At 41.1% G+C, this 27,685-nt stretch overlaps 2 protein-coding genes across 6 annotated transcripts in view; both read left to right on the plus strand.

Annotated features, from left to right (window-relative positions):
* LOC137869453 (mitogen-activated protein kinase kinase kinase kinase 5-like) overlaps window positions 1–15,258 on the plus strand; it is a 36,075-nt gene extending 20,817 nt beyond the window's left edge. For 2 of the 4 annotated variants that reach the window (XM_068706853.1, XM_068706856.1), the window contains exons 9-32: window positions 170–301; window positions 456–518; window positions 799–880; window positions 1,496–1,612; window positions 1,880–1,961; window positions 3,175–3,227; window positions 3,374–3,420; window positions 3,504–3,551; window positions 4,300–4,320; window positions 4,414–4,459; window positions 5,407–5,560; window positions 6,080–6,180; window positions 6,410–6,451; window positions 7,296–7,374; window positions 7,485–7,561; window positions 8,011–8,071; window positions 8,468–8,570; window positions 8,687–8,745; window positions 9,982–10,118; window positions 11,008–11,185; window positions 11,822–11,890; window positions 12,676–12,768; window positions 13,492–13,618; window positions 14,679–15,258. In XM_068706853.1, coding sequence (XP_068562954.1) covers window positions 170–301; window positions 456–518; window positions 799–880; window positions 1,496–1,612; window positions 1,880–1,961; window positions 3,175–3,227; window positions 3,374–3,420; window positions 3,504–3,551; window positions 4,300–4,320; window positions 4,414–4,459; window positions 5,407–5,560; window positions 6,080–6,180; window positions 6,410–6,451; window positions 7,296–7,374; window positions 7,485–7,561; window positions 8,011–8,071; window positions 8,468–8,570; window positions 8,687–8,745; window positions 9,982–10,118; window positions 11,008–11,185; window positions 11,822–11,890; window positions 12,676–12,768; window positions 13,492–13,618; window positions 14,679–14,775 — 2,068 coding nt within the window. In that variant the 3' untranslated portion in view covers window positions 14,776–15,258. The remainder of the gene's footprint in view (window positions 1–169; window positions 302–455; window positions 519–798; window positions 881–1,495; window positions 1,613–1,879; window positions 1,962–3,174; window positions 3,228–3,373; window positions 3,421–3,503; window positions 3,552–4,299; window positions 4,321–4,413; window positions 4,460–5,406; window positions 5,561–6,079; window positions 6,181–6,409; window positions 6,452–7,295; window positions 7,375–7,484; window positions 7,562–8,010; window positions 8,072–8,467; window positions 8,571–8,686; window positions 8,746–9,981; window positions 10,119–11,007; window positions 11,186–11,821; window positions 11,891–12,675; window positions 12,769–13,491; window positions 13,619–14,678) is intronic. The other 2 variants (XM_068706854.1, XM_068706855.1) reach the window with 2 other exon arrangements.
* Window positions 15,259–16,607: 1,349 nt separating this feature from the next.
* Window positions 16,608–27,473, plus strand: zmp:0000000529 (WD repeat-containing protein 20). Of its 2 annotated transcripts, XR_011102289.1 has the most exons (5): window positions 16,608–17,327; window positions 21,538–21,720; window positions 22,339–23,748; window positions 23,936–24,119; window positions 24,889–24,936. XR_011102289.1 is itself a non-coding variant. In XM_068706857.1 (4 exons), exons 1-4 carry the CDS (start codon window positions 16,905–16,907, stop codon window positions 24,934–24,936), a joined length of 2,064 nt encoding a protein of 687 aa, XP_068562958.1. In that variant the 5' UTR covers window positions 16,608–16,904; the 3' UTR covers window positions 24,937–27,473. The 2 variants fall into 2 exon arrangements, 1 of the variants encoding a protein (XP_068562958.1); XM_068706857.1 differs by lacking the exon at window positions 23,936–24,119 and having other exon boundaries at window positions 24,889–27,473.
* Window positions 27,474–27,685: the final 212 nt, after the last annotated feature.

Genomic DNA, 27,685 nt, shown 5'->3' on the forward strand with positions numbered 1-27,685 from the left:
GTCTCCATACAGCTTTGAATGTCACAGGTCTTGTAAAACACCTGAATCTAAACATTTAAGGGCAAAAATAACTGCGGGTGGCTGCGGGGATGTAGAATAACTAGAGTGTCTTGCTGCACCGAATCTGTGACACAAACGTCACTTGTTGCCGTTTCCCTCCTGTCCTCAGGATGGCTCCGGAGGTGGCAGCGGTGGAGATTAAAGGTGGCTACGATGAACGCTGCGACATCTGGTCTGTGGGCATCACAGCCATCGAGCTGGCGGAGCTACAGCCGCCGATGTTTGACGTCCACCCTCTGCGGTAAAGGCACACTGAAAGACACGACCTCACCCACCTTCACCTTACAAATTGAATCCATTATAGGATGGATCAGGCCTATGTATAAGCGTGTGACATCCATGGGCATAAACACAGACATCCACAGATTGTCATCGACTGTGTTTTTGTCCTGCAGAGTCCTGTTTCTCATGTCCAAAAGCGGCTACCAGCCTCCCAAACTGAAGGACAAGTCTAAATGGTAAATGAAAACCCATTATATTCAATCATTAAATCACGGAAGCATATGGTTACTACAGTATCTATCAAGCTGTTGCTGTTCATTTATATTTAAAGCTTCTCTTTTTTTTACACATATGAAATATTTAAATCTGAAGAAGGTTAGATAAAGAAACCTTGAGTCTGTAAAGGTCAACAGCGAATGACATCAATAATATAAACAGATTAGTATAATCTTAATACAATCATCCATTATATGTGTGCATACATTTTTAAAGATTATATGTATCTCCTATCTGCAGGTCCTCCATGTTTTATAACTTTGTAAAGGCCATGCTGGTGAGGAACCCGAAGAAGAGACCCAGCGCCTCCAAGTTGCTCTCGGTCAGTACTGCTCACATACTGTATACGCCAGTTCAGCTTTACATGCCGTCAGTTCTGAATCAAGCCTATTGTGAATGTATAGGCAAAATTTTTATGTTAGTAGTACACATGAAGACGTATTTTTGTGGGCGGAGCGCATGTGGAGGCAGATTAAGCCAACCCCAGATTAACTCTTGCCTCGCTTTATTAGCATTTTTTTGTGTCCGCCACTTTTGAAGCTTCCTCTTGGGTGCTTGTTTACAGCATTCTGTAGAGGTTGATGTGCAGAAACGTCCAGAGTCTCCGTAGATAGAGGCACCACCATGAACCTCGAGTGGGTCATAAGTGATGATTATGAGGGATTATTTTAGTTTGTGGCATATTCAGGAGGTGATTATATGTCAGTGTCATAAGATTTTTCCGTTGCCCCCAAGTGGCCAAAAAAGTGAGTTATTTGACCACAGCTCTTTCTTGCATAAAAAACGACTTTCTTTACTTGATCTGGTCTGAGCTGGCCTTTATTTCCGACCTGTTGCTTATAGTTTTCATCATCTTCAGCTCACTCACCGTTTCCGTTGTCTCCGTCTCCACCCTTTGCCTCCTGTGTCTCCTCTCTACCTTGTCCTCTCTCTGCAGAACATGTTTTTGACCCAGCACTGCCTGAATCGGGAGCTGACGCTGGACCTGCTGGAGAAGTATCGACACCCTGAGAAACACAAGTCCTGCCTGCTGACGGAGGACGACGAGATGGAGGTCTTGACCATATTCTCATTAACACTTTATTTGATAAGAGATGATGCTCTTGATAGATATTATCAGTCTGGTCAATCATAATTCCACCTTAATTTATTCATTAGAGATGAGGTCCATTACTGTCATTGTTTTTTGGTGTGTTTACACTTGAAAGTAAAACTTCAAAATATGTATATATTTTTTTTCCAACTGGTGGTCAGGGTGTCTATCACAGTCGAGATAATAGACCCTGACGGAATGAACCATATGTGTTCTTGTTGATTTAAGGTGACGCTGCCTGGATCTCTGAGGAGGATCCAGTCTGTCAACAAACACAACCAGGCCGAGAGGACACACTCTGACACTAGCAGTAAGAAGACACTCTTTTACTTTAACTATGACGAAACTCAGTAGGCCAAATATGTCACATTCTTTGGCATGATGGTGAGTTTTAAGCCATTTGCTTGAACACATGGTTTCACAACATGTGAAATGGAAATTTTGAAATTTGACTCTTTAGTTGCTGAACAAAAAATGCTTTAATTCAGACTATGTTTTCATAAGTGTATAATCACTTGAAACTAAGAATCGTTGTGTTTTCGTTAGCTTACAATGAGCCCTTCCAATCTACATAGGGAGCGGGTCCTCATCATCATTATGTTTCTACTGTAGCCCAGAATGGACAAACTGATCACTGGCTCTAGAAAGCGCTTTTTAACACAATGGTGATGGCCCACTGATAAAAGCCCTTGGGAGAAATTACAAGCACATTTTTTCCGGTGTCTGCTAGCGTAGGGAGTATGGCCAGCTACGTCACACGGTGACACTGTTTTTGGTCACAGGGAAGTGAAATCCCCCAAAAGAAACCCCAAAGAGAACCAAATCTTCAAGATTGTAACTTTAAGTAAAAGTAACAATACTGTAGTGTAGAAATACTCTGTTACAGGTAAAGGTCATGAATTTAAAGTTTTACTTAGGGAAAATAAAGTATTGACTTTAAAATATAATCAACGCACCCAAAGTAAAAGTACTCATGATGCAGTATGGCCCATTTCAGAATATTAAATAATATGATATTGAACTATAATTATTCACTTAAATATTGCATCTGGTAAATATGGATTATATTTAAATTACTTTCAATATTACTGGGCAGCTTCATTTTTAATAGTACGTCATAATTCTTTTGTTGATTGATATTTTGTAGTATTTATCTGAATCTGCAAAGTAACTTAAGTTGTGAACTACATTTAGTGGAGTAAAATGAACAATATTTCCTCTGAGACGTAGAAAGTAGCATAACATGAAAATACTCAAGTAAAATACAAGTAAACCATAAATCGCACAGTACTTGAGAAAATATTTGCATGCAGTGCGATTATTATTAGAGAGATTATAAATACTACTTGCATATATCAGGCATCATTTCACTCACTGTTGCTCTCTATTTATTAGTTAATAATCATGCCGGTGAACGAATACACACCTATTCTGCTCCACTTTAGGTTTCTCTGGATAAAGTGAAGTACATGTTGATGTAAAAAGTGTTATTGTGTTAAATGTTTTGGCTTGTGGTCCCTCAGTGGAACAGATTTACACTCAGAGGCCTATGAAGAACGAATCGCCAACCGCTACAGTAAGTTTATAACATATTAGTAGTACAGTAGTACTTCTTAGACATACATCTATACACACATGCATCATATATATTTTACATACTTTTATCTATGTACATACAAATGCCCACAAAATATACATAATACGTACATATGTTTTATTCAGTTAACACCTTCACTTGGATCCACCGGCAGTAGCAAGAGTCCATTGAGGTAAAAGACACATCACAGACAAAAGTTTAAAACAAATATAAAAATATCTGTTTACAATATTTAACCTCTCTTTTCTGTCTCAGGGATCAGGACACAGATGACGACGCCGACGACTATGATGATGTGGGCGTGTAAGAAAACATCAAAACCACGTTTAACAAAATACCACAGCGTGTGAATGATACTATGGTTGACTGAATTTAAACTGTTTGGAATACTTGACAGGTGCCCACATGGTGTACTCAGTGCGAGTACTCAGATAATTTGCTTCAGTGAAAATAGCAATACTACAGTTTTAAAATACTCTGCTATAAGTGAAATTCCTGCATTCAAAATCTCACTTATGTACAAAAGTATCAGAATGAAAATATACTTCAAATACCAAAGGCGAAAGTACACATTATGTAAAATGTCATATTTCTAAAATATATTATAACACTAGATTATGATTAGTGATGCATGAATGTGTTCGTCACTTTAAAGTTAAAGGTGGAAATAATTTGAATTACTTCATATCCTGCTGGCTAGCGTAATCTATAATAATACATCATATTTAAGTAGCTGATTTATATTTTGTATTATTATCTAAAGCTACAAAGTAACAAAAGTTATCAAATATACATAGTGGAGTAAGTACTATTATACTACTATGTATAATATTTGCCTCCTAAATGTCTCCTAAATGTTGTGGAGTAGAAGTACATGTAGCTCAAAATTGTGTAGTTACTAGTAAATGTACTTAGTTACATTCCACCACTGAAAATGGTTTTATTTTGTGAGTTGTTAAAACCAGCAGTCACTTCCTTATGTGTTTTGTTCGCTTCATATAGTTAAAACAGATTGCATTGACACTTTGTCTCTTTCTTTTGTCCTCCTCAGCCCTACGATACCAGCTACCAGGTCAGTCTTATTAAAACACAAACTCACATGTGTATTAATGTGTATTTGTACCATGAACACACCAGACTGAATCAACGCTCTCTCTGCCAACAGTCGCATAATGCCAGCAAATGAAACTCCACCTCCACTCCCGCCAAAGGTGATTATTGACAAACAACTGAATCGACACGCAAGACATGGTTTTATGTGTGTTTGTTACGGTGACGGGGCTGTATTTGAAGCCAAAGCCTTATTATTTACATGAAAAACATCACGGAAATGATTTGTTCTTAAAAAAGTTATTGCCTGTTAATATCATGATCATTGGATTTTATTACATTCATGTAAAGGTTGACATTTTAAATAGTAGGTGTTAACAAGTATTGCTGGAGATAACATTTCTATTGTTTTACTAATAGACAGTAGTGGAAAAAGTAATCAGATCCTTTACTTAAGTAAAAGTACTGTGAAATACTCCACTAAAAGTAAAAATCCTGCACCTTACCAAAAGTATGCAAGTGTTATCAGCTAAAGTACTTAAAGTATCAAAAGTAAAAGTATTCATTGTGTAATAGAAGGTTTCCTTTCAGTGTTTTACATTCATATATGAAGTGTCTGCGATGTAGTGGAGTAGAAGTAGAAAGTTGCATTGAAGGAAATGCTCAAGAAGAATTCAAGTACCTCAAATATGTACTTAAGTGACGTATATTAAATTCACTTCATTACATTCCACTACTGGTGATAGATATTTGATTAACAATCAGCAGTTTATTGTGTAGATTTGAAAGTATAACTCAGTTGACAGTTTGTACGTTTTATCACGTTACTTAGAAATGTCATGGTTATACCACTGTTTGATGAAAATTGTGTCCAAGATCCAGATATAGATCAGAATAGAAGAGCTCATGCATAACTACTCATGTACTCATATGACAGCAGAAGAAGTGAAAATAGCATCATCACAGTTGCATTGTGGGTCACATGCTTAGTTCCCTGGAACACGTCGAGTCCCTTCCTGCTCCGTCATTGTACTTAGTTACGGATGAGAGGCAGTTTACACTGTTAGAGGAAGACGGTCAACATGTCGGTATGCTTCCATGTGTGCAGCCTAAAACCCGGACCAGCTCAGAGGAAAGCATGGCGGGGGAGGACGAGCGGGTGAGGAAGCTCTACTCGCTGCTCGCCCCTGTCCCTCTCACCAGGACCTCCAGTGGGACGCAGGTTCGACCAACGCCCCAACCACGACCCTCACGACTCTCAGGTGAGCTGCCTCGCCTTTATACTGTACTGATGGACTGAAGTATGAAATATGATGCACACAATTTAGTGGGAACTTAGTTTGTTTTCACAATAATAAAAGAAAACAATTTCATCCAGCAGAAAGGAGCATTTGTGTTTTATATCTTTTCTACAGTCACAGCTGAGTGCATCTCCGATCTCCAGCTGCTGCTCTGCGCCCAGAGACAGAGTTGGGCCGGAAGTAATTTGTTCAGTAGACCTCAAATCTTCATAAAGTAGCCTTAAAAGTAGCCTTTGGTCTCGGTTTCCAACTGTGACACGGAGCCGAGCCGCACGCCTGCTCAGAGCCGGTGCAGACATCTGCATAGATTATATATACAGACCTGGCGGACATCTGCACTCTACGCAGTCCACCTTTCTAGTTTGTCCAGATCATCCTCACATTTACACACACAAGAGTCGCGAAACAAATGGTTTATTGTGTTATTGTGTATTTATATGTGTGTGTGTGTGTGTGTGTGTGTGTGTGTGTGTGATCCAGACCCTATATCCTTACCTGTCCAGTTGATTGAAAACCCGGCAGACCTCCTTCCTCCTGAGCTCCCCCCTAAAATCAGACACAGGCGGAAACCTCCATCAAAGGTAACACTGTGCCTAAGAGTGCTTGTGCATTTATTCAAGCACTGTGTTTATGTACAAACTTGAAGTACTTGTACTTTACTTGAGTCTTTTCTTTTCGTGGCACTTTATACTATCCTGTGCTTTTTACTGCACTACAATTAGGAGGAGCCGGGGATTAAACCCCAGCTCCGGCTTTAGATGATGGAGTCTACATCTCCTTCCCACTCATGATGAGCTTTTCGTTTCTCAGGACCCTGCTGAGTGTGTCAGCCCTGTCATGAAGAAACCACCCGTGAGTTTCTATTGTTTCTTTTGCAGAAGTTCTCCCTTTGAATCACCTACACTGTGTGGAGAGAAACTGTCCACCATTCAAACCCAGCAGGCTTATATTATAATAGTATGTTGAGATTCTGGGGTTTGGAAAAATTCAGACTTTTTACATTCAACCCTTAATATTTCAGTATTATTATTATTATAACTTATGTTTTCTTACCTTTTTAACTACATTTCAAACATACATGTTTGTTTATATTACCGTATGATATATCTCATATCCTATTTTACATGAATACATTATAATTTACCATATTATAATACATTGTCTTATTATTTAACTTATATATATATATATATATATATATATATATATATATATATATATATATATATGTCATAATCTATATTATATTTATATTACATCTTTAAATTGAATCAGACAAACACTGTGTACCATTATTTAATCATATCATTTATTAGTCTGGTGTACACAGATTAAATAAACAGAGAAGCTGCTATTAATAACACTACTGTCCCTTTACCTTGTCATTTATTTTCTTTACTTGTCCTTGTATAACTTACATATGTTCTTCTTTCAGTTTTTATATTCTTCTTATTTATTTATGTATGTATTTGTTTGTTTGTTGATTATTTATTTATTATTATTTTCTCTAAAAGCTTCTATATGAAGAAAAAACAACACATAATCACATTTTTTCAGTATATGCATTCTGCACATAAATTACATATCTAAATGTCTCTCCTTTGAAGGCATTTGTAAAAATAAAAAATAAAACTGATAACCTCTTTGACTTTTACCAATAAAAAGTATTCATACTGTGTGTGCTTATTTGTTCCAGGTCTACTTTAAAAAGATCTTCCATGGCTGCCCACTTAAAATAAACTGCTCCACGACGTGGGAAAACCAAGCTACCAAAGGTTGTGTCATCCAACAGAGCTCACAGTAAATCCTCAGCTCCCTTTCATCTAATCAGACTTCTGTTCTATATGTCTGACCGGCCTGCGTTTCCTCTCTCTCTCCCTGTCAGACCAGCACCTGATCCTGGGGGCAGAGGAAGGGATCTACACCCTGAACCTGAGCGGCTCTGAGGCCACGATGGAGCTGGTAGGACTTTTATCTAATTAATACACAGAGCGACGTCAGAGTTTTACAATCTGTGGGCTGTAAACAACAGGTGGGCTATGAGTAGATTAAGGTGAGCCCCAAAATTACTGGCAAAAAGGGGGTCTGGTTTCGTTTTTGGTTATGGTGTGTGGACAAGCTTTTGTTCCTTTTTGTTACTTAAGTTCACATTTGAAGTACATGTTTTCTACTTGAGTATTTCCGTGCTACTTTACACTTCTACACATTAATGCAGCAGTAATATTAATCCAGAAATACAGAATAGTAAAACACTGACACTCCTAAGTTTTCTACCACTGCTCTGACAGAGTGAAATAAGGTACACTTGATCAGAGAAATTTTGCAACAAAAAGCATGAAAATCAATCAAAGTGCTTTTGAATAAGACACAGGAAGCAGTGACCGAATGGACGTTTTCTTCCTGTCTTTCAGCTGTATCCAGGGAAGTGTACCTGGGTCTACACCATTAATAACGTCCTCATGTCTGTATCAGGTAAATTAAATAACGCTTGGATCCTTGTTTAGTTGTGTGGCTCTGTTCTCTGAAAGCTTCATGAAAAAATGACTTAAGAACATATTGCCAACAAAGCAGCGGACATGTTTTAATAATACTGCTCAAAGGATTTCTTTCTGCTGTAACTCTTTAAGCAACTGCTAACTGACTTAGCTACAGTAGCTAACTTTAAAAAAAAAATTCATTAAAAAATGAATTACTTTAGTTCATTCTTCAATAATAGTCCTTATAATACCATACTTGTATTTAATGCCAAGTTAGGCGGTCGAGTCTCTAAACTGTCCTTAGTTCTGAATGTGATTGTTTGTTCATCTACCTGTGTTCCCCCCTGTGATCCAATAAGCTTCCAAACTGTGTCTGATTGTGTGTTTACAGGTAAATCCTCACAGCTCCACTCCCATTCACTGAAGGAGTTGTACGAACAGGCTCGGAGGGACCAGAGGATGGTTTCCTTGTCGACTCACAGGCTGTTACCAAGGTAACACGGGAATCTCTCTCTTGTTGGATAAGAAATGAAACCCACCCCCAAAATAATAATAAAATCCCACATTTGTTGGTGCTAGTTAAAAACTTGACTATATATTTTGTCTTCAGGAAATGTGCAGTGACGTGTAAAATACCAGACACCAAAGGCTGCAAGACCTGCTCAGTTGGTGAGATAAAATACAGAATTATGGCAACAATGGAAATTGTGTTTGATTGTTTAATTGTCTGTGCAAAGACAATTTTTTTTGTTTTACATATTTTTACATTTGGGCGTAATTCTCTTCACTGCAATAGTGCGTGTGATCAGATACAGTCAGACAGGATGCTTCCCTTGAAATGGTTATTAGGCCTCAATTGCACGCTATTTTGAGGATTTAAACTACTGTGTTTTCTCACATAAAGGCTGGTTGTCAAATAAACAACTCATCAATTACATTAGCTTTGTCATTAGCTTGGTCAGTGGCCTCTCGGCGTCTGTTACCGACACACCGAGGCACCTTTTGAGACGACCCAGGCTTTCATCACTCAGAGGTCAGAGCAACTGATGTGGTATAAAGAGCGGGACAATCCATGTAGGGAAGAGGATGGGGTGGATGGATGGGTCAAACAAACACAGACTTTCACCTAGGAGACCGCTATTCATGTCCCATGTGAAATCAAGTCAACATTGACTTATTTTACCTTACTTTTGTTACGTGACTTACGTATTTAAGTAATGCTTCAGAGACAAGTAACATAACAAGCGTAGTTATTTTACATAACAAATTTTGCCACAATCTTTTCCGAAGCCTAATCGAGTAGTAAGCCTAAAAACTAAGTAAACCTACGATGGAAGTTTATTTTGAAAAGACAGTATGCATGTAGTCAGTGGAAACATAAATTCAACAACACAATCATGTTATTTTCAACACTTTGCCTTTCTTGATCACTCATCTAAATTGTTACTGTCCTATTTCAGTCATTTTCGATGTACATGTGTAAATGTCCCAGCCAAACTGTATTTTGTAGTAACATAAAAGCACCACCAGATGACAGTAGCTACATCTGAAGTACCTCACAACTCACTAAACTGCCCACTACATAATGCTGCAAATGTTTCACAATAAAATCCTTTTTAAGAAAGGATTTTTGTCTGGTGAAATGCTACAAGGCTTTTAATTTGACACGTCTACAGGATGTGTTGAGCTGATATTAGCAGCATAATTAACAAACATAAATGTTACAAGGAAACCAGGAGCAGATCATCAAAGAAAAAGGCTTCATACTAATTTATGACGAAATACAGAGCAATAAATAAAGTCCTGTCTCTAATATGAGCCTTCATAAGGGCCTGGTGCCCTCTGCAGTTGAGGTGAATAATTGAGGCAGATTCCTATACTTCAGATTGTGTCAATTGGTTTCAGAGAGAGAGCCAACCAAAAACTATTCTCCTGCAGCAGATAACAGGCAGCGAGGCTGCGTGTTCCTGTGCTGTGGTCTGGAGTCCAGCGTAGTGCTGCTGCAGTGGTACGAGCCCATGCACAAGTTCATGCTCATTAAGGTACGTGTGTTAAACCTTGGATTATTAATATGTCTTCTGTACTCTGTGACATCAGTTATCTCTGTAGAGTCCAAGAAAAGACAAAATGTGAGCCTTTTCAATGTTAGCAGGTTGTATTTCACTCAGTGGTGGAAAGTACCTAAGTATATTTACTCAAGTATTGTACTTAAGAACAATTTTGAGGTATTTGTACTTGAGTATTTCTGCTTTATGCAACTCCATACTTCTACTCCATCACATCTCAGAGGGAAATATTGCAGAGGTTGGACCAAGTCTTTGTTTTTGCGAGTCCCAAGTGAGGCCTAAGTATTTGCACTCAAGTCCCAAGTCCTAAACTTTAAGTTTGAGTTTGCCTCGGTCTATCATTTTTTACCCACACGTTCTGTATACTGCAATTATTTTTTTTTTTAACACTGCATACTTTTTGTACACAAAAGAAATCTAAGGCACCATTTTTTTCAAACTGGCACTCAGTAACGTAACGTTAGTGAATTAATTATGAAAAATACAACAATGATATGTGCAAGTTGATATGATGCATTGTGTGATGCCCTGAGCCTATCTTCGCTTCTCAGTTTTCACAATTTTTATTGGGCTGTTAACACTTACCGCGGCTAATAAAACGACTGCTGGCAGGGAAATAAAGCATTTTATGGTCACTATTAAATTTAAGAGTTAGCTGTAGACCTTTGACCATATAATGGTTATGGTCTTGAGAACAGGCCCTCTGTTCTGCACCATGCTGTGGCTAAGAGACTGCAGGTTTTAGTACCCTTGAACAAATCACTTAACCTGTCTGCTTTTCTTGCTGCCCTGCGTGAGATGTAAAACCACAAAAAGATATTTAAAAGGAAATCAAACCCTCGCCTTTCCTCTCTCATGCTCGCAGAATTTTGACTTCCCCCTGCCCAACCCTCTGCGGGTGTTCGAGATGGTGACGGTGCCTCAGCAGGAGTATCCGCTGGTGTGCATCGGCGTCTCTCTGGGATCCAGTCCCAACATGCCCGTCATTGTAGAATACATCAACCTCAACTCCAACACATCCTGGTTCACCAACTCTGGCCTGGGTAGGTTGAAGCTGCATTATTACGTCCATTATAAAGACTTAGAAAAGCAACAAATGTCCTGCATTTAATGAATCCTCTGATGTCTCTTTTTACCTCAGTGTGTTGGCTGTAAGGCTATTATTCTTTCATAATCTACCAACTGATTGTACTTTGGCTACGTAAACATTTCTAGGTGCCAGAAATAGTTTCATTTGTTGAGTTAAACATCAGTTGTTGGTGCCAAAATCTGAATTTTTCAAAACACAAGTTAGCAAAGAAGAAAGTGGTCAAGATCTGGATGAAAATATAAACATTTGTTAGTTTATCGAATTAGTATTCCTTTTTCTATCATATTATTCAAGACGGAATGACACAGCACAATGATCTGAATTCTCTGCTGAGTTTCTGTGTCTGTTTGTTCTTCATTCTATATGTTGGATCCCCGTTAGCTTCCACAAAGCTGTCGCTAGTCTTACTGATGTCAAAAACAATAACAATAAAAAAAAGTAAATCACAGTGAATCAATAAAATGAGCCAAATGTCAGGATGAGAAGATAAGTGAAATGGCTCTACAACGTTCACAGCAATGATAATAATGAACGTGTGTGTGTGTGTGTGTGTGTGTGTGTGTGTGTGTGTGTGTGTGTGTTCTTACAGAGAGACCTTGCCCAGATGTAGTTCAAGTAAACCAGTTAAGCAGTAGCTCACTGCTCGTCCTCATAGAAAGTAAGTCATTGCTTTAAAGTTTGTCATTAATATCTAAGTACTCACGATACAGAATATTTTTCAGATAAATAACACAAATATCTGTATGTATCTGTTATATCATGGTATTATTGTATCTATTGTGATATCACTGGGTCGAATTTCTGCAGCAGCTTCTCGTAACTTTACCTTTATATACTTTACTTACTGTTTTACTTCCTGTCTACATAACTGTATATATATATATATATATATATATATATATATATATATATATATATACATATATATAGTATAACTTATCATTATGTATATACATTTATTATGTTTCGGTTTGCATTCAGTTCATTCACTTTGCAATAACTGGACATCTGTCCACAACAAATAAATATTTTATTTATTTATTTTTTATATATATATAAATATATATATATATATAACTATATTTTAACTGACAACAAATAACTGGAAGCTTGTACGAATGATTACCAAAAAATGCAATTTTACAATAGATAAATAAGATCTTGATAATGGAAAATACCCCAAAAAATGTAGTGTAGGTATTTTTTCTTTAATAGTTGTATGATGTGATATGGACAAATAGGTAACAAGGTGAAAAGGATGTTTTTCTTCAACAGGCAACTTAACATTGTCTAGGGATTCAGGGTTTAGTCTCCCTCTGAAGATTTCGAAACTACAACTAAAACAACTACCCATAATTGTGATGATACTCTACATTATGTTCTGTCTAGTTCTACTGCTACTGTCTGTGCCATTCCAACACGAACCCCCTCTCTCCTCCACAGAGTCGGTACATATAGTCGGACTGAAGGGGGAGCTGAAGAGCAACAGGCCTCCAACACGAGACACCACCTTCTCTCATGCTATGGAGTCTATAGGTGAGAACATCCAGTGACTAAACAGCACCAGTCAAGTACTATACTGAAGTACAAATTCAAGGTACTTTCAGTGTTTCCATTTCATGCTACTTCATACTTCTACTCCACTACATCTCAGAAGTAAATATTGTACTTTAGTTACTTTTCAGTTGACAGTTTTTCATCCCCGTCCTGTCCAGTGAAAAGCCAGTATTTCCAGATGTTGATGTTGATATTGAGTGTTTGTGATAAACTGAAGGATGAAGTGTTCCTTTATGAGTTGAGAAAATCTTCCTACTTCTTCAGCTAAATAAACTCTTTAAAAAGCCTCTCGGATCAGCTGGAAAAAGCATCGTCACAAAGCTGAAAACAGGACTGTTTATCTTTTTTAGAGATACGTGGTTCTCACAGGACAGAGACGCTACAAACACATGATGATCTTATAGAATATGATGCATTGATGTAGATTAAACTAACATACACATTAATGCAGCCATGGTATTAATCCAGAAACATCATATATAATAGTAAAACACTGACAGGGAACATTTTACTGCACTAACAGTACATTTTGCTGGTACATTGAATAGGACTTTTAGTTGTAGTGGAGTATTTCCACAATGTGGTATTAGTACTTATACTTCAGTAAAGGGTCTGAAAACTTCTTCCACCACTACTGACCTAATATGATGGTTGATATTGTAGGTGATTGAAGCTCAGCATTGACTCTGTGTGTCTGTCCAGTGTGTTTTGAGGACACGCTGCTGGCAGTGTGGCGTCACGGCTGGCAGAGGAGAGGACAAGGTTTCACGGAAGTGCTGGAGGAAACCACCGACCACAGAAAGATCTACAGGCTGGTGCAGTCCGACAGGTACAGCATGTCTTTACTCCCGGCCGTGGTGTTCGTGTGCGGTCGCTTCGTTTTGTTGTGTAATGTTTATCATGTTCACAATCAGAGTTTGGCGTTCTAGCATGCTAACATTTGCTAATTACAGTGGTGGAAAGTAACCAAATATAGATACTTAAGTACTGTACTGAAGAACAATTTTGAGGTACCTTACTTCCATTTTATGCTACTTTATACTTCTACATTACTACTCTCAGATTGTACTTTTCACTCCGCTACATTTGTTGGATAATGTTAGTTACTTTGCAGATTCGGATTATTACTAGATAATACAAATCTGGGTAATACAAAAAGAGGGTTGTCTGGGAACCGGAGGGTCGGCAGTTCGATCCTTGGCTGGGTCGTGTTCTGAATCGAAGTGTCCTTGAGCAAGACACTGTCCCCCTAGCGGCTCCCCGGGCGCCTGTCATGGGCAGCCCACTGCTCCCTGGTACAGGGATGGGTCAAATGCAGAGAAAAATGTCCCCCTTAACGAGATAAATATAGTATAATAAAATTTAAAAAATTTTTAAATAAATAACTACCCAGCAGTATATAAAATAGTTCAAATAATTTCTACCTTTACCAGCTTAAAGTGATGAACACATTAATGTATCACTACTTATAATTCAGTAATAAAATATATGATTTTGAAATTGGCCATATTGCATAATAAGTACTTTTACTCTTCGTACTTTTAGAATATTTTGATGCTGATACTTTTACTTGAGTACCAATGCAGGACTTTTACTTGTTACTACTTACTTAGGCCTTTGTATTCCTTGTGAAACATTGGCCATTGATGAAACCATTCACTCTTACTTGTAACAGAGTATTTTTACATAAAATGTCATGGACTTCCATCAAATAGTCGTTGATATTTCAGTCTGGACCAAACCAATATCTGAATATCACAATATATTCTGGATTTGCATGAACATATGCGACCCTATACATTCATGACTTACATTGAGATTTCCATTGAGGTCATTCGGGTTTAAACTTCTCGGTAACTCCTCTGAACTTCCTGACCTTCTCACTGCAGGATGGTCGTTCTAGAGACGCGTCAGACCGAGGACCAGTCAGGGCTGTCCAACCTGTACATCCTGGAAATTGCCGAGAACTACGTCATGCTGCCCTGACTCTCCCGTCTGCTGGCGTGGGGGCATCATGGGAAAACTCCCACTCGTATATGAATGCCTCCACGTAGGACTTTCATCTGTCATCATTACCTCTGACGGGCGTGGATGCCACAGTATTTTATTTTCTAATGCGAGGAGAGGAGATACGTCAGAGGGTTAAATGATGGCAGGATGTTGCGAAATTCTAACTGACCAAAGAGGAAAGTTGTGTTGAGGCCTCCAATCTGAGGGAGTCTGCTCTTATATATGCTGATTTCAACTTGTGTGATCCAGAACAACTTCCGGAATCCAGACAGCTGAGAAAACCCTAAAATGAGAAGGAAGGTCCTCCTCTAACACTAAAGAGGAGTATCTACTTTCTCCTGCAGGGACGGAAATATTGTGGATGTCTTCCAGCAAATGCGTGGATGGACTCTTGCTGTGTAGTTTGTATGCCAGCGTTCTCACTGCCGTTACATTGTAATAAAGTCAATGAACACAACATGAGGTGAGCTGTACTAATCTTGTAGCGTTAACTGTTAATGAAGCGTGAACGTCATACCCATTGTGTTTACATTGCCCCGTTGTATTTGTCTGTTTGAAGTGGTCTAGTTACCAGTTAGAGGCTGAAGTTAAAAGTCAAATAACCTACTTTTATGGTTAGTTAACAGTCTTTGGTACGTATAAATTACATTTTGCGGGATTAGTCTACTTCCAGGCATGTACAATACCGTTGAAAAATTTGTAATCAGCTGTTATGTTTTTCTTCTTTCAAACAGTATAATTCAGACACCAAATGTTTTATTCACATTTGGAATAGTTTTGAAGAATGAAATCATTCAAACTTCTATTTGGACGTCCCCACAGTGTTACATGACAGGAGAATACTGTTGAATTGGATGTAGAATTTGTCTTCAGTGACCCTCCATCATTATTGAACCACAACGGTGCAACTGGGCTCTAAATGTTGAGTCTCATGTGGGTTTAAGTTTATACATTTAAGATATGGACAAAGGTATTGCTGGACATATTTGCTTTATTGTACACAATAACTGAATATTCAGTCCACTATCGGTGACATTCCTATCATTATTTCCAGATTTTGGGGAGGATCCAAACATCAACCATGTAAACTTATTTTGCAGTAAAATATTCAGTTTGTAGCATTATTGTCCTGTGAGAACCACGTATCTTTAAATCCACTTGTCATGAGCAACACTGTTCTATTTGAACTGGCTATTGGTTTAGTCTCCGAGGCACAGCCTGGGCCGTCGTGTACAACGGCTAGCTTGTACGCCCAATGTTACACCGGCACCGCTCAGGGTGTCTCGCTCCTCCGGACTGCCCAGGCATTAGCCATCAACAGCGGCCGAACCATAGGTGCCACTCGCAGCTTGGCAACCAGTGCGATGCTAACATCCAGGGTCAGCTAACAACATTTCTCACCCCTGCATCACTTTATAGCGAAGCCCATTAGAGGGCCCTGTAGAGCCTCTTAGAACTGGAGTTAAATCCAGGTAACTACAACTATTTCAACTTTGCAACAACGCATTTTCCAGCTGACCCTAGAGGCTTTGGATGCATAATAATTCTTGAGGTTATCAAAAACATTAAACATCATCACATCTGGAGTGGTTTTCTCTGTAACTAAAGGTTAGTTACCAACATCATGTTGCTGTTTTTTTCTTAGACAACATATCTTAAAGACGGTGCTGTTGGGTGTTAATATAGGTTAAATGAGGGGTAAATTAACCCTGTCCAAGGCCGGATGCTCTCTGCCGCCCCCCCCCCCCCCCCCATTAGTGGGAGGCTGCGCAGTGCCAGGCCAGTAGCAGTAGTCGACGCATCATCGCACGTACTTTACGCACACTGGATGAACGGAGGCAGAGACCCGGTCGAGGATGATGCTTACACCGGCTCAGAAGGGCTTCCTCTCGGGGCTTGTTTACCAGGGAGCAGCGATATGGTCGCCGGTACTGGTGTAAAATGCACAGGCGCAGTCCGGGTGCGCTGGTCGGGCCTACCTGATCTCAGTTGCTCGGCTTCGCCTCTCCCGTTTTTTTTCTAGTAGGCTACTTTTGTAAAATTTATTGTAGCGATTATTTCCAGGTCACTATCTCAGTTTCCTGTGCGGCTTGTTTGTAGTAAAAATGGCCGGAGATGGCGGCGCTTTGAAGGATATCAATGAGATTAAATCACAGTTTCGGACCAGAGAGGGTTTCTACAAGCTGCTCACCCTCTCGGACTCTCAGCAGCGGGGCGGGTTGGCGCGGGGTCCTTCCTCCGGAGCCACGCTGGGCCCCGGGGCTGGACCCGGTGCGATATCGGGCGGAGGGGTCGGGCTGCTGCAGGGGCCTGGTGCTGCCGCGGCCGCAGCCGCAGCCGCCGCCGCTGCTGCCACTGCCTCCTCTTCTTCCAACGCCGCGGCCAACTCCTCTCCAGCGGGCTTCCTACCACCGGTCCGGGTCTCGATGGTCAAGCTGCAGCCCGAAGACCCGGGCGAGGAGTCGGAGCGGGTGTGCTTCAACATCGGCAGGGAGCTGTATTTCTACACGTACACCAACATCAAGAAGGTGAGCCCGTTCTCCTCCTCCGTTACAGACAGGGTGACAGATCGGATGGTCAAGGTTAGCTTAGCATGCTAGCCTGCCCTGCTCTTGGCTCTTTTTTTCATCATCTCTTCTAAAACCGAGGCTCTTGTTTAGCTGCTCGTGCTGCACAGTGTAGGCAACCGTGCACATATTAAATCTTTACTTGTCATGTAATGCGACGTGATAATTTTTTTGTGAATGGACAGTGAATGGTGCATCATGCAGACAGATGCAGCACGAAATACACTATACAATACAATACAACTCAACTCCATTCATAAAGGCTGTTTATTCTCTCTACTGCATTCTGAATGTTTGTATGAACAGCTTCTTTCTTGTAGTGGAGTATTTTCACAGTGTGGTGTATTAGTACTTGTACTTCAGCAAAATATCTGAATACTTCTTCTTCCACAGGCCCCCTAAAATCTCTTTGGAGTAAATGCACTGATGCTGAAGAGAGACATTACAAGACTAATCAGTTACCAGCAAATGGTTTACAGAGACACTTTTGATATATACACTGTCTGCCTGTCCACTCATAAAGTACACTACCGATCAGAAGTTATTAATCTCCTGCTTCCAAAGCTCGATTGTGTCCAGTCAGATGTCTGAGAGGACGACTCTAGATGTCTGAATGGTCTTTCATGCTTTTATCTTGTAGAAAGTCCTCTTAACTGATAGATGTGGTTTTGTTTTGGAGAATAAAACTCTGAACAACGGTTCAGTCAGACTGACAACAGAAGGAGACAAAGATCCTCTGAGCAGCAGCTGAATATGAACAGAATAAATCAGTCAGTGGAGAAATAAACTGGAAGCTTAACATCAAAATGTGAGCAGATTTAAAACAGGAACAGCTTCCTGTTTCAGTGTCAAGTGTTAAGAACAAGCTGGAATATCAACAGGCAACGTGTTGCTTTATCAAAGCTCTTCTTCAAACTTCACAGCAGAAACAGAAGGTTAGTCTACAGTTAGCACTGTTGATCATCAGCTGAACTAATCCCAGTTTAAACCTCTTCAATCTAACCACTGAGTAGACTGCAGACCCACTCAATATTTAGAGCCCAGTTCAGTAATGATGGCGGGTCACTGAAGACTAATTCTACATCCAATTCAACAGTATTCTCCTGTCATGTAACACTGAGGGGACGTCAGCTAAATGGAAGTTTGAATCTTTTTGCTCTTAAAAACTATTTCAAATGTGAATAAAACATTTTTTTTTCACTGCTGAAACAGTTTTAATTGAAGGAAAGAAGAAATCATCTAACAGCTGATTCATAACATCTGAATGGTAGTGTACATCAATAGTCCGGATCTAGTGTGAAAGTCAGTATTATTGCCAATTTCTTTTGGTGATGCATTTGGTGACTAAAATATTTTTTTCTTTCATACATACTTGTCTGACAAAGGGAGTCCTATCTGCATTTGTCCTCCAGTTTCTACCCACGCAGCTTGTTTTTAGCATTTCTCGCATTCACCAAGGAGTCTTTTGCTTCTTAACGAGGAATTTTTAAGGAGGAACTGGAGGACAGATGTAAAAAGCCCGACCCCGTCCCCATTGTCACCAATACAGTTGAAACCAGAAGTTTACATACTCTGTGCAAAAAGACACATAACACTTTTTTTCTCACTGTCTGAAGTTAAATCAGACTAAACCTCTCCTGTTTCAGGTCCGTTAGGATTACCAAAATTATTTAACTTTTGCTAAATGTCACAATAATGAGAAAGAGAATTTCTTAGAGAATTTTATATTACTTTCTTTGAGGTCAAAAGTTTACATACATTTCCTTAGTATTTAGTAGCATTGCCTTTGAACTGCATGACTTGGGTCAAACGTTTTGGGTATCCTTCCACAAGCTTCTTACAGTACTGCTGGAATTCTGGCCCATTCCTCCTGACAGAACTGGTGTAACTGAGTCAGGTTTGTTGGCCGCCTCACTCGCACACGCCTTTTCAGATCTGCCCACAAATTTTCGATGGGATTCAGGTCAGGGCTTTGTGATGGCCACTCCAAGACATTGACTTTGTTGTCCTCAAGCCACTTTTTAACTATTTTGGCAGTATGCTTAGGGTCATTGTCCATTTGGAAGACCCATTTGCGCCCAAGGTTTAGCTTCCTGGCTGATGTCCTGAGATGTTGCCTTAATATTTCCAGGTAATGTTCTTTCTTCATGATGCCGTCTATTTTATGAAGAGCTCCAGTTTCTGCTGCAGCAAAACAGCCCCACAACATGATGCTGCCACCTCCATGCTTCACAGTTGGGATGGTGTTTTCAGGTCTACAAGCTTCCCCCTTTTTCCTCCAAATGTAACGGTGGTCATTATGGCCAAACAGCTCCACTTTAGTTTCATCAGACCACAGGACATGTCTCCAGAAGTTAAGGTCTTTGTCTTGGTGTCTTTTTGCAAACTGTAATCTGGCTTTTTATGTTTCTTTAGGAGTAATGGCTTCCTTCTTGCTGAGTAGCCTTTCAGCCCGTGTCGGTGCAGGACTCGTTTTACTGTGGATAATGACACTTTCTTACCAGCTTCAGCCATCATCTTCACAAGGTCTTTAGCTTTTGTTCTGGGGTTGATTTGCACATGTCGGACCAAAACACGTTCATCTCTGGGACACAGAGCCCGTCTCCTTCCTGAGCGGTGTGATGGCTGGACATTCCCATGATGTTTATACTTGCGTATAATTGTTTGCACAGATGAACGTGGCACCTTCAAGCATCTGGAAATTGCACCCAAGGATGAACCAGACTTGTGGAGCTCCACGATTCTCTCCCTGATTTCTTGGCTGATTTCTTTTGACTTTCCCATGATTTTAAACAAGGAAGCAGAGTGTTTGAGGTGTGGCCTTAAAATACATCCCCAGGTGTGCCTTCAATTAACTCACATGTTGTCAGTTAACCTATCAGGAGCTTCAAAAGCCATGACATCATCATCTGGGCTTGCCCACGTTGTTTAACGACATAGTACTTTTGGTGTATGTAAACTTTTGACCTCAAAGAAAGTAATATAAAATTCTCTAAGAAATTCTCTTTCTCATTATTGTGACATTTAGCAAAAGTTAAATAATTTTGGTAATACTAACGGACCTGAAACAGGAGAGGTTTAGTCTGATTTAACTTCAGACAGTGAGAAAAAAAGTGTTATGTGTCTTTTTGCACAGTGTATGTAAACTTCTGGTTTCAACTGTACCTGGGTCAGGTATTGGTGACAATGGGGACGATTTATTTGATTCAATTCTATTCTATTTTATATACTATATATATTATATAATGGAATTATAATTCCTGTTTAAGTATTGATCATTTTGTTGCTCCATTAATCGTAATTCCTGTATATTTTCAAGATGTTTTACCAGGTTGCTGGTGCACCATTTATTATTTAATTAATAGGAAACAATTCAGTAAATTCATATCTATTTATTAACTTACCTCATTTTATTTTACAAAGTTTAAGTTAGGCGCAATGTTGACTTACACATAAAAAGAATGATCCCTCTCACTTCCACTCATTGAGGCATTCAGCTACCCAAAACCGTGGTATCCGTTTTACAGCAGGAATGCACCGATATGTTTTACCTGTCCTGTGTCTGACTCCAATACCCAAACTCAAGGTATGTGCCGATACCAAGAGCAGACCGATGCCTAACTTTACAGATAGGGGGTATATTTAGATCTTGACAGCAAGGACTACAGTGTAATTCAGAATGACTTTGGCAAACCCTCAGAGATCAGGTGTGACCTTTCAGTGTGCTGTGGCTGGTCACACCAATAGCATGGGTGTTTTCCAGTCTGGAAATACTCCTGCAGCCATGTTGCTTTCTGGTCTTTAGTGGTGGAAAGAAATGTCAGCGTCTCTGAATCTTGCTTGAGAATTTTATTTCCCCTGTTTGGTTGTTGAATGTCGTTCTGATGCCAAAACCTGATGTTCAGCATTGAAAAATGTATTTCTGCTGTAGCTGCCATGGAAATATCTCAATGGGACTTTTTCCTCATTTACACTTGGCGATCGTCTGTAGAAAATAGAAATTAGCAAATGACAAATGGGCCCATGAATGTAAGATACATTGTCAGCAGATGTTTGTAACTGTGGAACAATTGAACCCCTTTTTTAAAGACCCCTTAATGTCCCTGAAACTCTTGTGAACCTTCACTCTGCATCATGGCTCTCTTTATTCTCCTTTCCGTCTCATCTGCAGGCTGTAGACCTCAGTAAGCCAATAGACAAGAGGATCTACAAGGGGACTCAGCCGACATGTCACGACTTCAACCAGTACTCCGCCACGGCGGAGAGCGTAGCCCTCATTGTGGGTTTCTCGGCCGGACAGGTCCAGTACCTCGACCCCATCAAGAAGGAAACCAGTAAACTCTTCAATGAGGAGGTACTGTATTTTCCCTCTCTGTTGTTCAAGTGGCAAGGGAGTTTGCAGCTGTGTTTGTCATCGCAATTATTATTAAAGCTCGCTATGATACAATGGAAGTAATTTGTCTTTTTTGTATTGATTTTCTTTGTCGTAGTTTGGATGCTGCGATGACTTCAGAGTTGTCCCTTTCACATTCTTTTACTGCGTCTCCTGAACTGCCTCTTACTGTTTTTAATGGGATTCTCTTTAATGGGATTCCCAATTAAATTTAGGAGATTAGGGATGTGTGTGTGCACACCTGCATGCAGGCAGACTTTGTGTTCAGACCGAATCTGTTCACCTCCGTGGGATTTGCTGTTTTTCTTTCCTCGTCTTCCCCCCCTCTGGTTTTCTGTCTCTGCTGGTTCCAGTCTGTCTCTGCTGCAGCTTGTTTCTTGATCGCTGCTTATGCTTCTCTAATACTTTTTACATAGTGTCAACATAAAAGCCCAATCAAATCAAAGTATTTCTAATATCATTATTTTTACGCATCTCTTCCCATTTCTCCATTCCTCATCCCTTCTCCTCTTCCATTGTTCCGTCTCTCCCAATTTTCCTTGCAATCTCTCTTCCCTCCACCTCCTTCATGTTTTCCAGAGGTTGATAGACAAATCCAAGGTGACGTGTCTCAAATGGCTTCCCAAGTCGGAGAACCTGTTCCTGGCCTCCCACGCCAGTGGCCACCTCTACCTCTACAACGTGGACCACCCGTGCGGCACTGCGGCCCCGCAGTACTCTCTGCTGCGGCAGGGAGAGGGCTTCGCTGTCTACGCCTGCAAGACCAAGACGCCGCGCAACCCGTTGCTGCGGTGGGCCGTGGGCGACGGGGGCCTCAACGAGTTTGCATTCTCCCCAGACGGCGTGCACGTGGCGTGCGTGGGCCAGGACGGCTGCTTGCGTGTCTTCCACTTTGACTCGATGGAGCTGCAAGGGGTGATGAAGAGCTATTTCGGCGGGCTGCTGTGCGTGTCGTGGAGCCCCGACGGGAAGTATCTCGCCACGGGCGGAGAGGACGACCTGGTAACTGTCTGGTCGTTTGCAGAGAGCCGCGTGGTCGCAAGAGGTCACGGCCACAAGTCCTGGGTCAATGTGGTGGCGTTCGACCCCTTCACGACTTCCCTGGAAGACGAGGAGCCTATGGAGCTAAGCGGCAGCGAGGAGGACCTCCACCAGGGGGCACCAAATAACTCCATGCACTTTGGCCGGGTCCGAACAAGCAGCACGTTGTCGCATCTTTCTCGGCACAGCTCTAAAGGTGGCGGTTCGGCGTCGGTCACATACCGGTTTGGCTCGGTGGGGCAGGACACGCAGTTCTGTCTGTGGGACTTGACAGATGATGTGTTATACCCACGCCTGCCGCTGTCCCGCGCCTTCACTAACACTTTTGGACCATCGCTGTCCAACTCTGGCAGCGGAGGGGTCAACAGCACCTCAGTTGTCGGAGGAAGTGGAACGGTTGAGGGGCACCACCACCCGCCTAACACTAACACCAGCGCTGCTAACCCACCAACGCTCCCCCTACCGCTTCCTCGCTCCCTCTCCCGCTCCAACTCTTTGCCCCACCCTGCCGTGGCGAACGCCTCCAAGGGCCAAAGCACCACGGAGGGCAGCGGGGGAGGCGGAGGAGGTGGAGGGAGCGCTGTCGGAGGGAACAGCACGGCCTTCAGCATCGGCCGCTTCGCCACGCTGTCGCTCCAGGAGCGCAAGTCGGACAAGTCCGGCTGCAGCAGTGGGGTGGAGAAGGAGCACAAGAGGTACCACAGCCTGGGCAACATCAGCAAGAGCAACGACAAGATCAATGTGGCGCCGAGGAGCAACCGGCTGGACGCCGCCAAGGTCCTGGGCACCACGCTGTGCCCACGCATGTACGAGGTGCCGCTGTTGGAGCCGCTGGTGTGCAAGAAGATTGCACATGAGAGGCTGACCGTCCTGGTGTTCATGGACGACTGCATCATCACAGCCTGCCAAGAAGGTCTCATATGCACCTGGGCGCGGCCGGGGAAGGCGGTAAGTCTCCGATCAACTTTTTTTCAATATTTGTTGATTTATTGTTCAGTCAATGAAATGTCAGTTAGTAGGGGAAAAAAATGCCCATTTGTCATTTGAGGAGTTAAAACGTGATGATGTAGAGATAATGAGATCGGTCGTATGTGTAGATGAGTTTGTGACTGTGCACCTCTGTGTCTGTTCGCAGCTAATCTCACATGCTGCCGACCCAAACTGCAGAGTTACTCTGTTATGACTCTATGCTCAAGGACCTCTTGTGGTTGCGGTGACACACACTTTCTCAAAACACCTTTTGCTGCATGCTGCTCTGAGGCCAAAAGCACAAATCGTGTTCGAAATCGCATATGAACGTACTGCATACTACATAGTCAGTATGTGTTTCATACTATCTACAAAATGAACGATTAGGTCTTTTAACAACAGACACTGAAGTAGGCTCATGCGACGGCACGGTTTCAAGGCACCCCAACAGCAGCTCCGCCACATTTCTGAAAATGATCGCAGTAAATTTACTAAAAGGGATTATTTTAGTTATTCTGATAAATTGACCACATATTTGGAATATAAATGGTTACTTTCTTGCCTGAAAACATATTATGACTGACGGCCTCAAGGCTCCCAGACGCAGTGCATTGTGGGGCCGTTGGAAGCCCACACAATAGCCAGGAACATTTTTGAGTAGAAATGAATCACGATTTCTCAGCAAACCTTTTATGGAAACTGATCAAATTAGGACTTCTTTGCAAATGTTTTTATTTGGTATATAAAATGTGATAAATCAATGCTGAAATGTGAGTCTTTCTTTGTTCTTTTTGAATGCTCCAAGTATAGGTAGCGTTACCATAACAGCATGCATAGAAACGCAGCAAAATCCATAACCAAAAATGAGGTTCATATCAGCATTTCTACTAATTCTCTATTTCATATATTAAAAGTTCAGAATTTCAGTGATATTTTTTCATTGCAGGTCAGATTTGTTTTGAGTAGAGGTTTTATGTGGAGGATATTTCAGAGCACAGGAAATTACTTTTGGGATGGTTTCACCTCTCTTCTCCTGAACAGCAGTGGCTTTTTTTTTATCTTTCTTCACTGATTGTCATCAGTGTCTAACTTTCCTTCATGTTTTGTCTCTCTGATCAGAACCTGACAGCACAGAACGGGAACTCTCCGAGCGGCACGGTAGTATAGCTGGAGGAGAAGCTTTGCACTCGTCCCCCACCCCCATCCTCTCCACCGATCCTCAAGTATGTCAAATTAGGGGCCAACAACCAGGGACCGTACCCTTCCTACCACTGCAGTATTACACCGTCGGTATGACCCTCTGTACCTGCCACGACCCATACCATGATCCCTGCTGATTTCAATCTCACGACGGCCCGCTCGGTGGGAAACACTTCCTGAATCACCAAAACTAACATCACATCAGCAGATTTATGAAGTCTTCAGGTAGACTTTAGAAGTTAGCTGGCAGTCTTGGGAACAACTAAGCAAAGATGCTAGCTAGCATATCAGCTAGTTAGCCCTTTAGGTCTGCTTGGACTAGGTTCTGGTAGCTAGCGCGACATGGCCGAAAGTATGTGGACACCACTTTGGTTTTTATTGTTTGGGTGAACGCCCCTTTGTTCCTGTGATCTTAACTACAACTTCAACCCCATTTAAACCACCTTTGGGATGAACCAGAGCACGGACTGTGAGCCAGACCTGATCACTTGTTCACCTCAGTAACGCTCTTGTGGCTAAATCCCTGTAGCGTGGTTCTAGAAACTAAAAAAGTGAAGGCTGATTATAGCAGCAGATTAATGCTCGTAGTTTTGGAATGAGATGTCCAACTATCTTATAGATGTGATGTTCAGGTATCCACATACCTTTGGCCATATCATGTATTTAAAATGTATCTGCCCCACATAGGAACTATTTTGTTACAAATTTGAATTTGTCATTCTTCTTGTTAGCAACATTAAGATCCACAGATTCTACTACTATTCCGCACAATCATTTGTTCATCAAATACAAAGATGATTTTTCTAAGCCAAAACGCCCGACTAAAAATATTGAAATGGTGTCCTGATTAAACAGGTGGAGCCCTCATCCTTCAGCTCCACTGTCCAGTATGAAACTCAAGGGAAAAGTGTAGGTTGTACTCATAGTTAGGGTTAGTTTCACCAGTCAGTATTCTGACCACGATGAATCTTTGATAATAATTATAATATATTTTATTTCTATAGTGCTTTTAAAGGCACTTTACATGGTGAAAATAGCAACAGAAACAATAAAAGCAAGAAAAAAAATAACATTCTAAGAGTATAAAACCAGTCCCGCTTAATTGATAATTAAAACAATGAGTCACAGATTAAAAGCAGATTTTAAAAAAAAAGGTGGGTTTGAGTGCAGTTTTGAAAGAGGGGGGGTGATGGAGCACTTTCCATCATTTGAAATGTCTGATTCCTGATGTTGCAGATATGGTGAACAGCAGTAGAACAGAGCCACACTGTACTTCAGGGAGAGTTTTCCACCTCGTGCCACAGTGGAAGTTTAAGTTTGCCCCCTCCCCCAGAAAAAAGGCACCCAACAAACAGATATCCTAACCTGTCTGCAGCCCTGAAGCAACAAGGAGCGAGCACCGTCGTCCGATACCTCCCAATCTCCCCTTCATGCGAAAGACACAGCAAAAGCCACGGCCATTGTATTTAAGTTATTTATTTTATCACAAGACTGTGTAGTTATTTATAATGTAAATACCGGAAATACTCTATAAATACATACAGAAAAAGGACAAACGTGTATGGGAACAATGACTTCACAGCAAGGAAGCGAAGAACAACAAACGGGAAAGATGAAGAATATTAATATATGAAGATCCTTCTATTGTATATAGCAACCACAGCTAAAAAAAAAATGAATGTCTGCTATTTTAGGGAACTTGAAGATGTCAATGTGTTTTTATTTCGTGTGATAAGAGTTTCCTCCAGTTGTCGCTAAAAAGCAAGCCTGCGTAAGCATTTTTCGGGTCCAGCGTGACATTTTTGGAGGCGGCTGACCCGAGTGGAGCACAGAGAGGCTGCGAGCTGTACATTTCAGCCGACTGATCCCAGTTCACGAGTCTGAATAATACCGATTCCTCTCAACATTGTGTGTGTGTGTGTGTGTGTGTGTGTGTGTGTGTGTGTGTGTGTGTGTGTGTGTGTGTGTGGACAAACGACATAGAACAAACACACTCTTGCACATTCCGAATGTTAAAACGGCTCCTCGCATACATACACACACACACACACACACACACACACACACACACACACTCACGTAAAAAAAACACACGCTCATGGTGTAGCATCACATATACCGTATCTTCATCCCTGTTGCACCTCAATGGCCTCTTGCAAGAATTTGCACATACAGTTCATCATGAGCCGCCCGACGAGAGACACATATTGTCTGATCTGAGCTCTGCAGGAACGGCTCCCCACCATTCATTGGGTGTCTCTGGTCCAGAGGATACATGACCTTTGTAAAGATTCAGATTTGTTTTCCTCTTTTTCTCAATTTTGATTCTGCTTATCGGATACCGGCGCTCATTCAAATATTTGTCATTTGTTATTTAAGTAACCAAATTGTGTTGGCAGCAAACACCACCTATGTTTGTTTTTTTTGGCATATTTTGGGCTGCCTGGCATAAACCTGCCGATTTGTGATTAAAAGGTGAAATAAAGAAAAACGAAATATTCTAACTTTATTGTTTGCAGTTTTACATTTGTTTTTGCTGAGGTTGGACGTGCAAAAGGTAAACTGATTTTGAAGCATTATAAACATGACGTTACTATTAGACAGACTCTCCATTTGGCTTTTTCATTCCCTGTTGCCTGAGGTTGTGTTCTTGTGTCGGCTGATTCCTCTTTGATAGCGGCTGTTATTCTGCTCCCTCCACGTAGAAGCTGCAGTG

This window comes from Cebidichthys violaceus, unplaced genomic scaffold (assembly GCF_023349555.1).
Source record: "Cebidichthys violaceus isolate CVI_PGR_0920_01 unplaced genomic scaffold, fCebVio1.0.p SCAF_120, whole genome shotgun sequence".
NCBI classification, from domain to species: Eukaryota; Metazoa; Chordata; class Actinopteri; order Perciformes; family Stichaeidae; genus Cebidichthys; species Cebidichthys violaceus.

What these genes read in the sequence shown, in the direction of transcription:
- zmp:0000000529 (XM_068706857.1), top strand. Translation starts at nt 16,905, where the DNA reads ATGGCCGGAGATGGCGGCGCTTTGAAGGATATCAATGAGATTAAATCA. An exon ending in CGTACACCAACATCAAGAAG is followed by an intron (nt 17,328 to 21,537) that starts GTGAGCCCGTTC and finishes TCTCATCTGCAG; the next exon opens with GCTGTAGACCTCAGTAAGCC. An exon ending in GGGCGCGGCCGGGGAAGGCG is followed by an intron (nt 23,749 to 24,888) that starts GTAAGTCTCCGA and finishes CTCTCTGATCAG; the next exon opens with AACCTGACAGCACAGAACGG.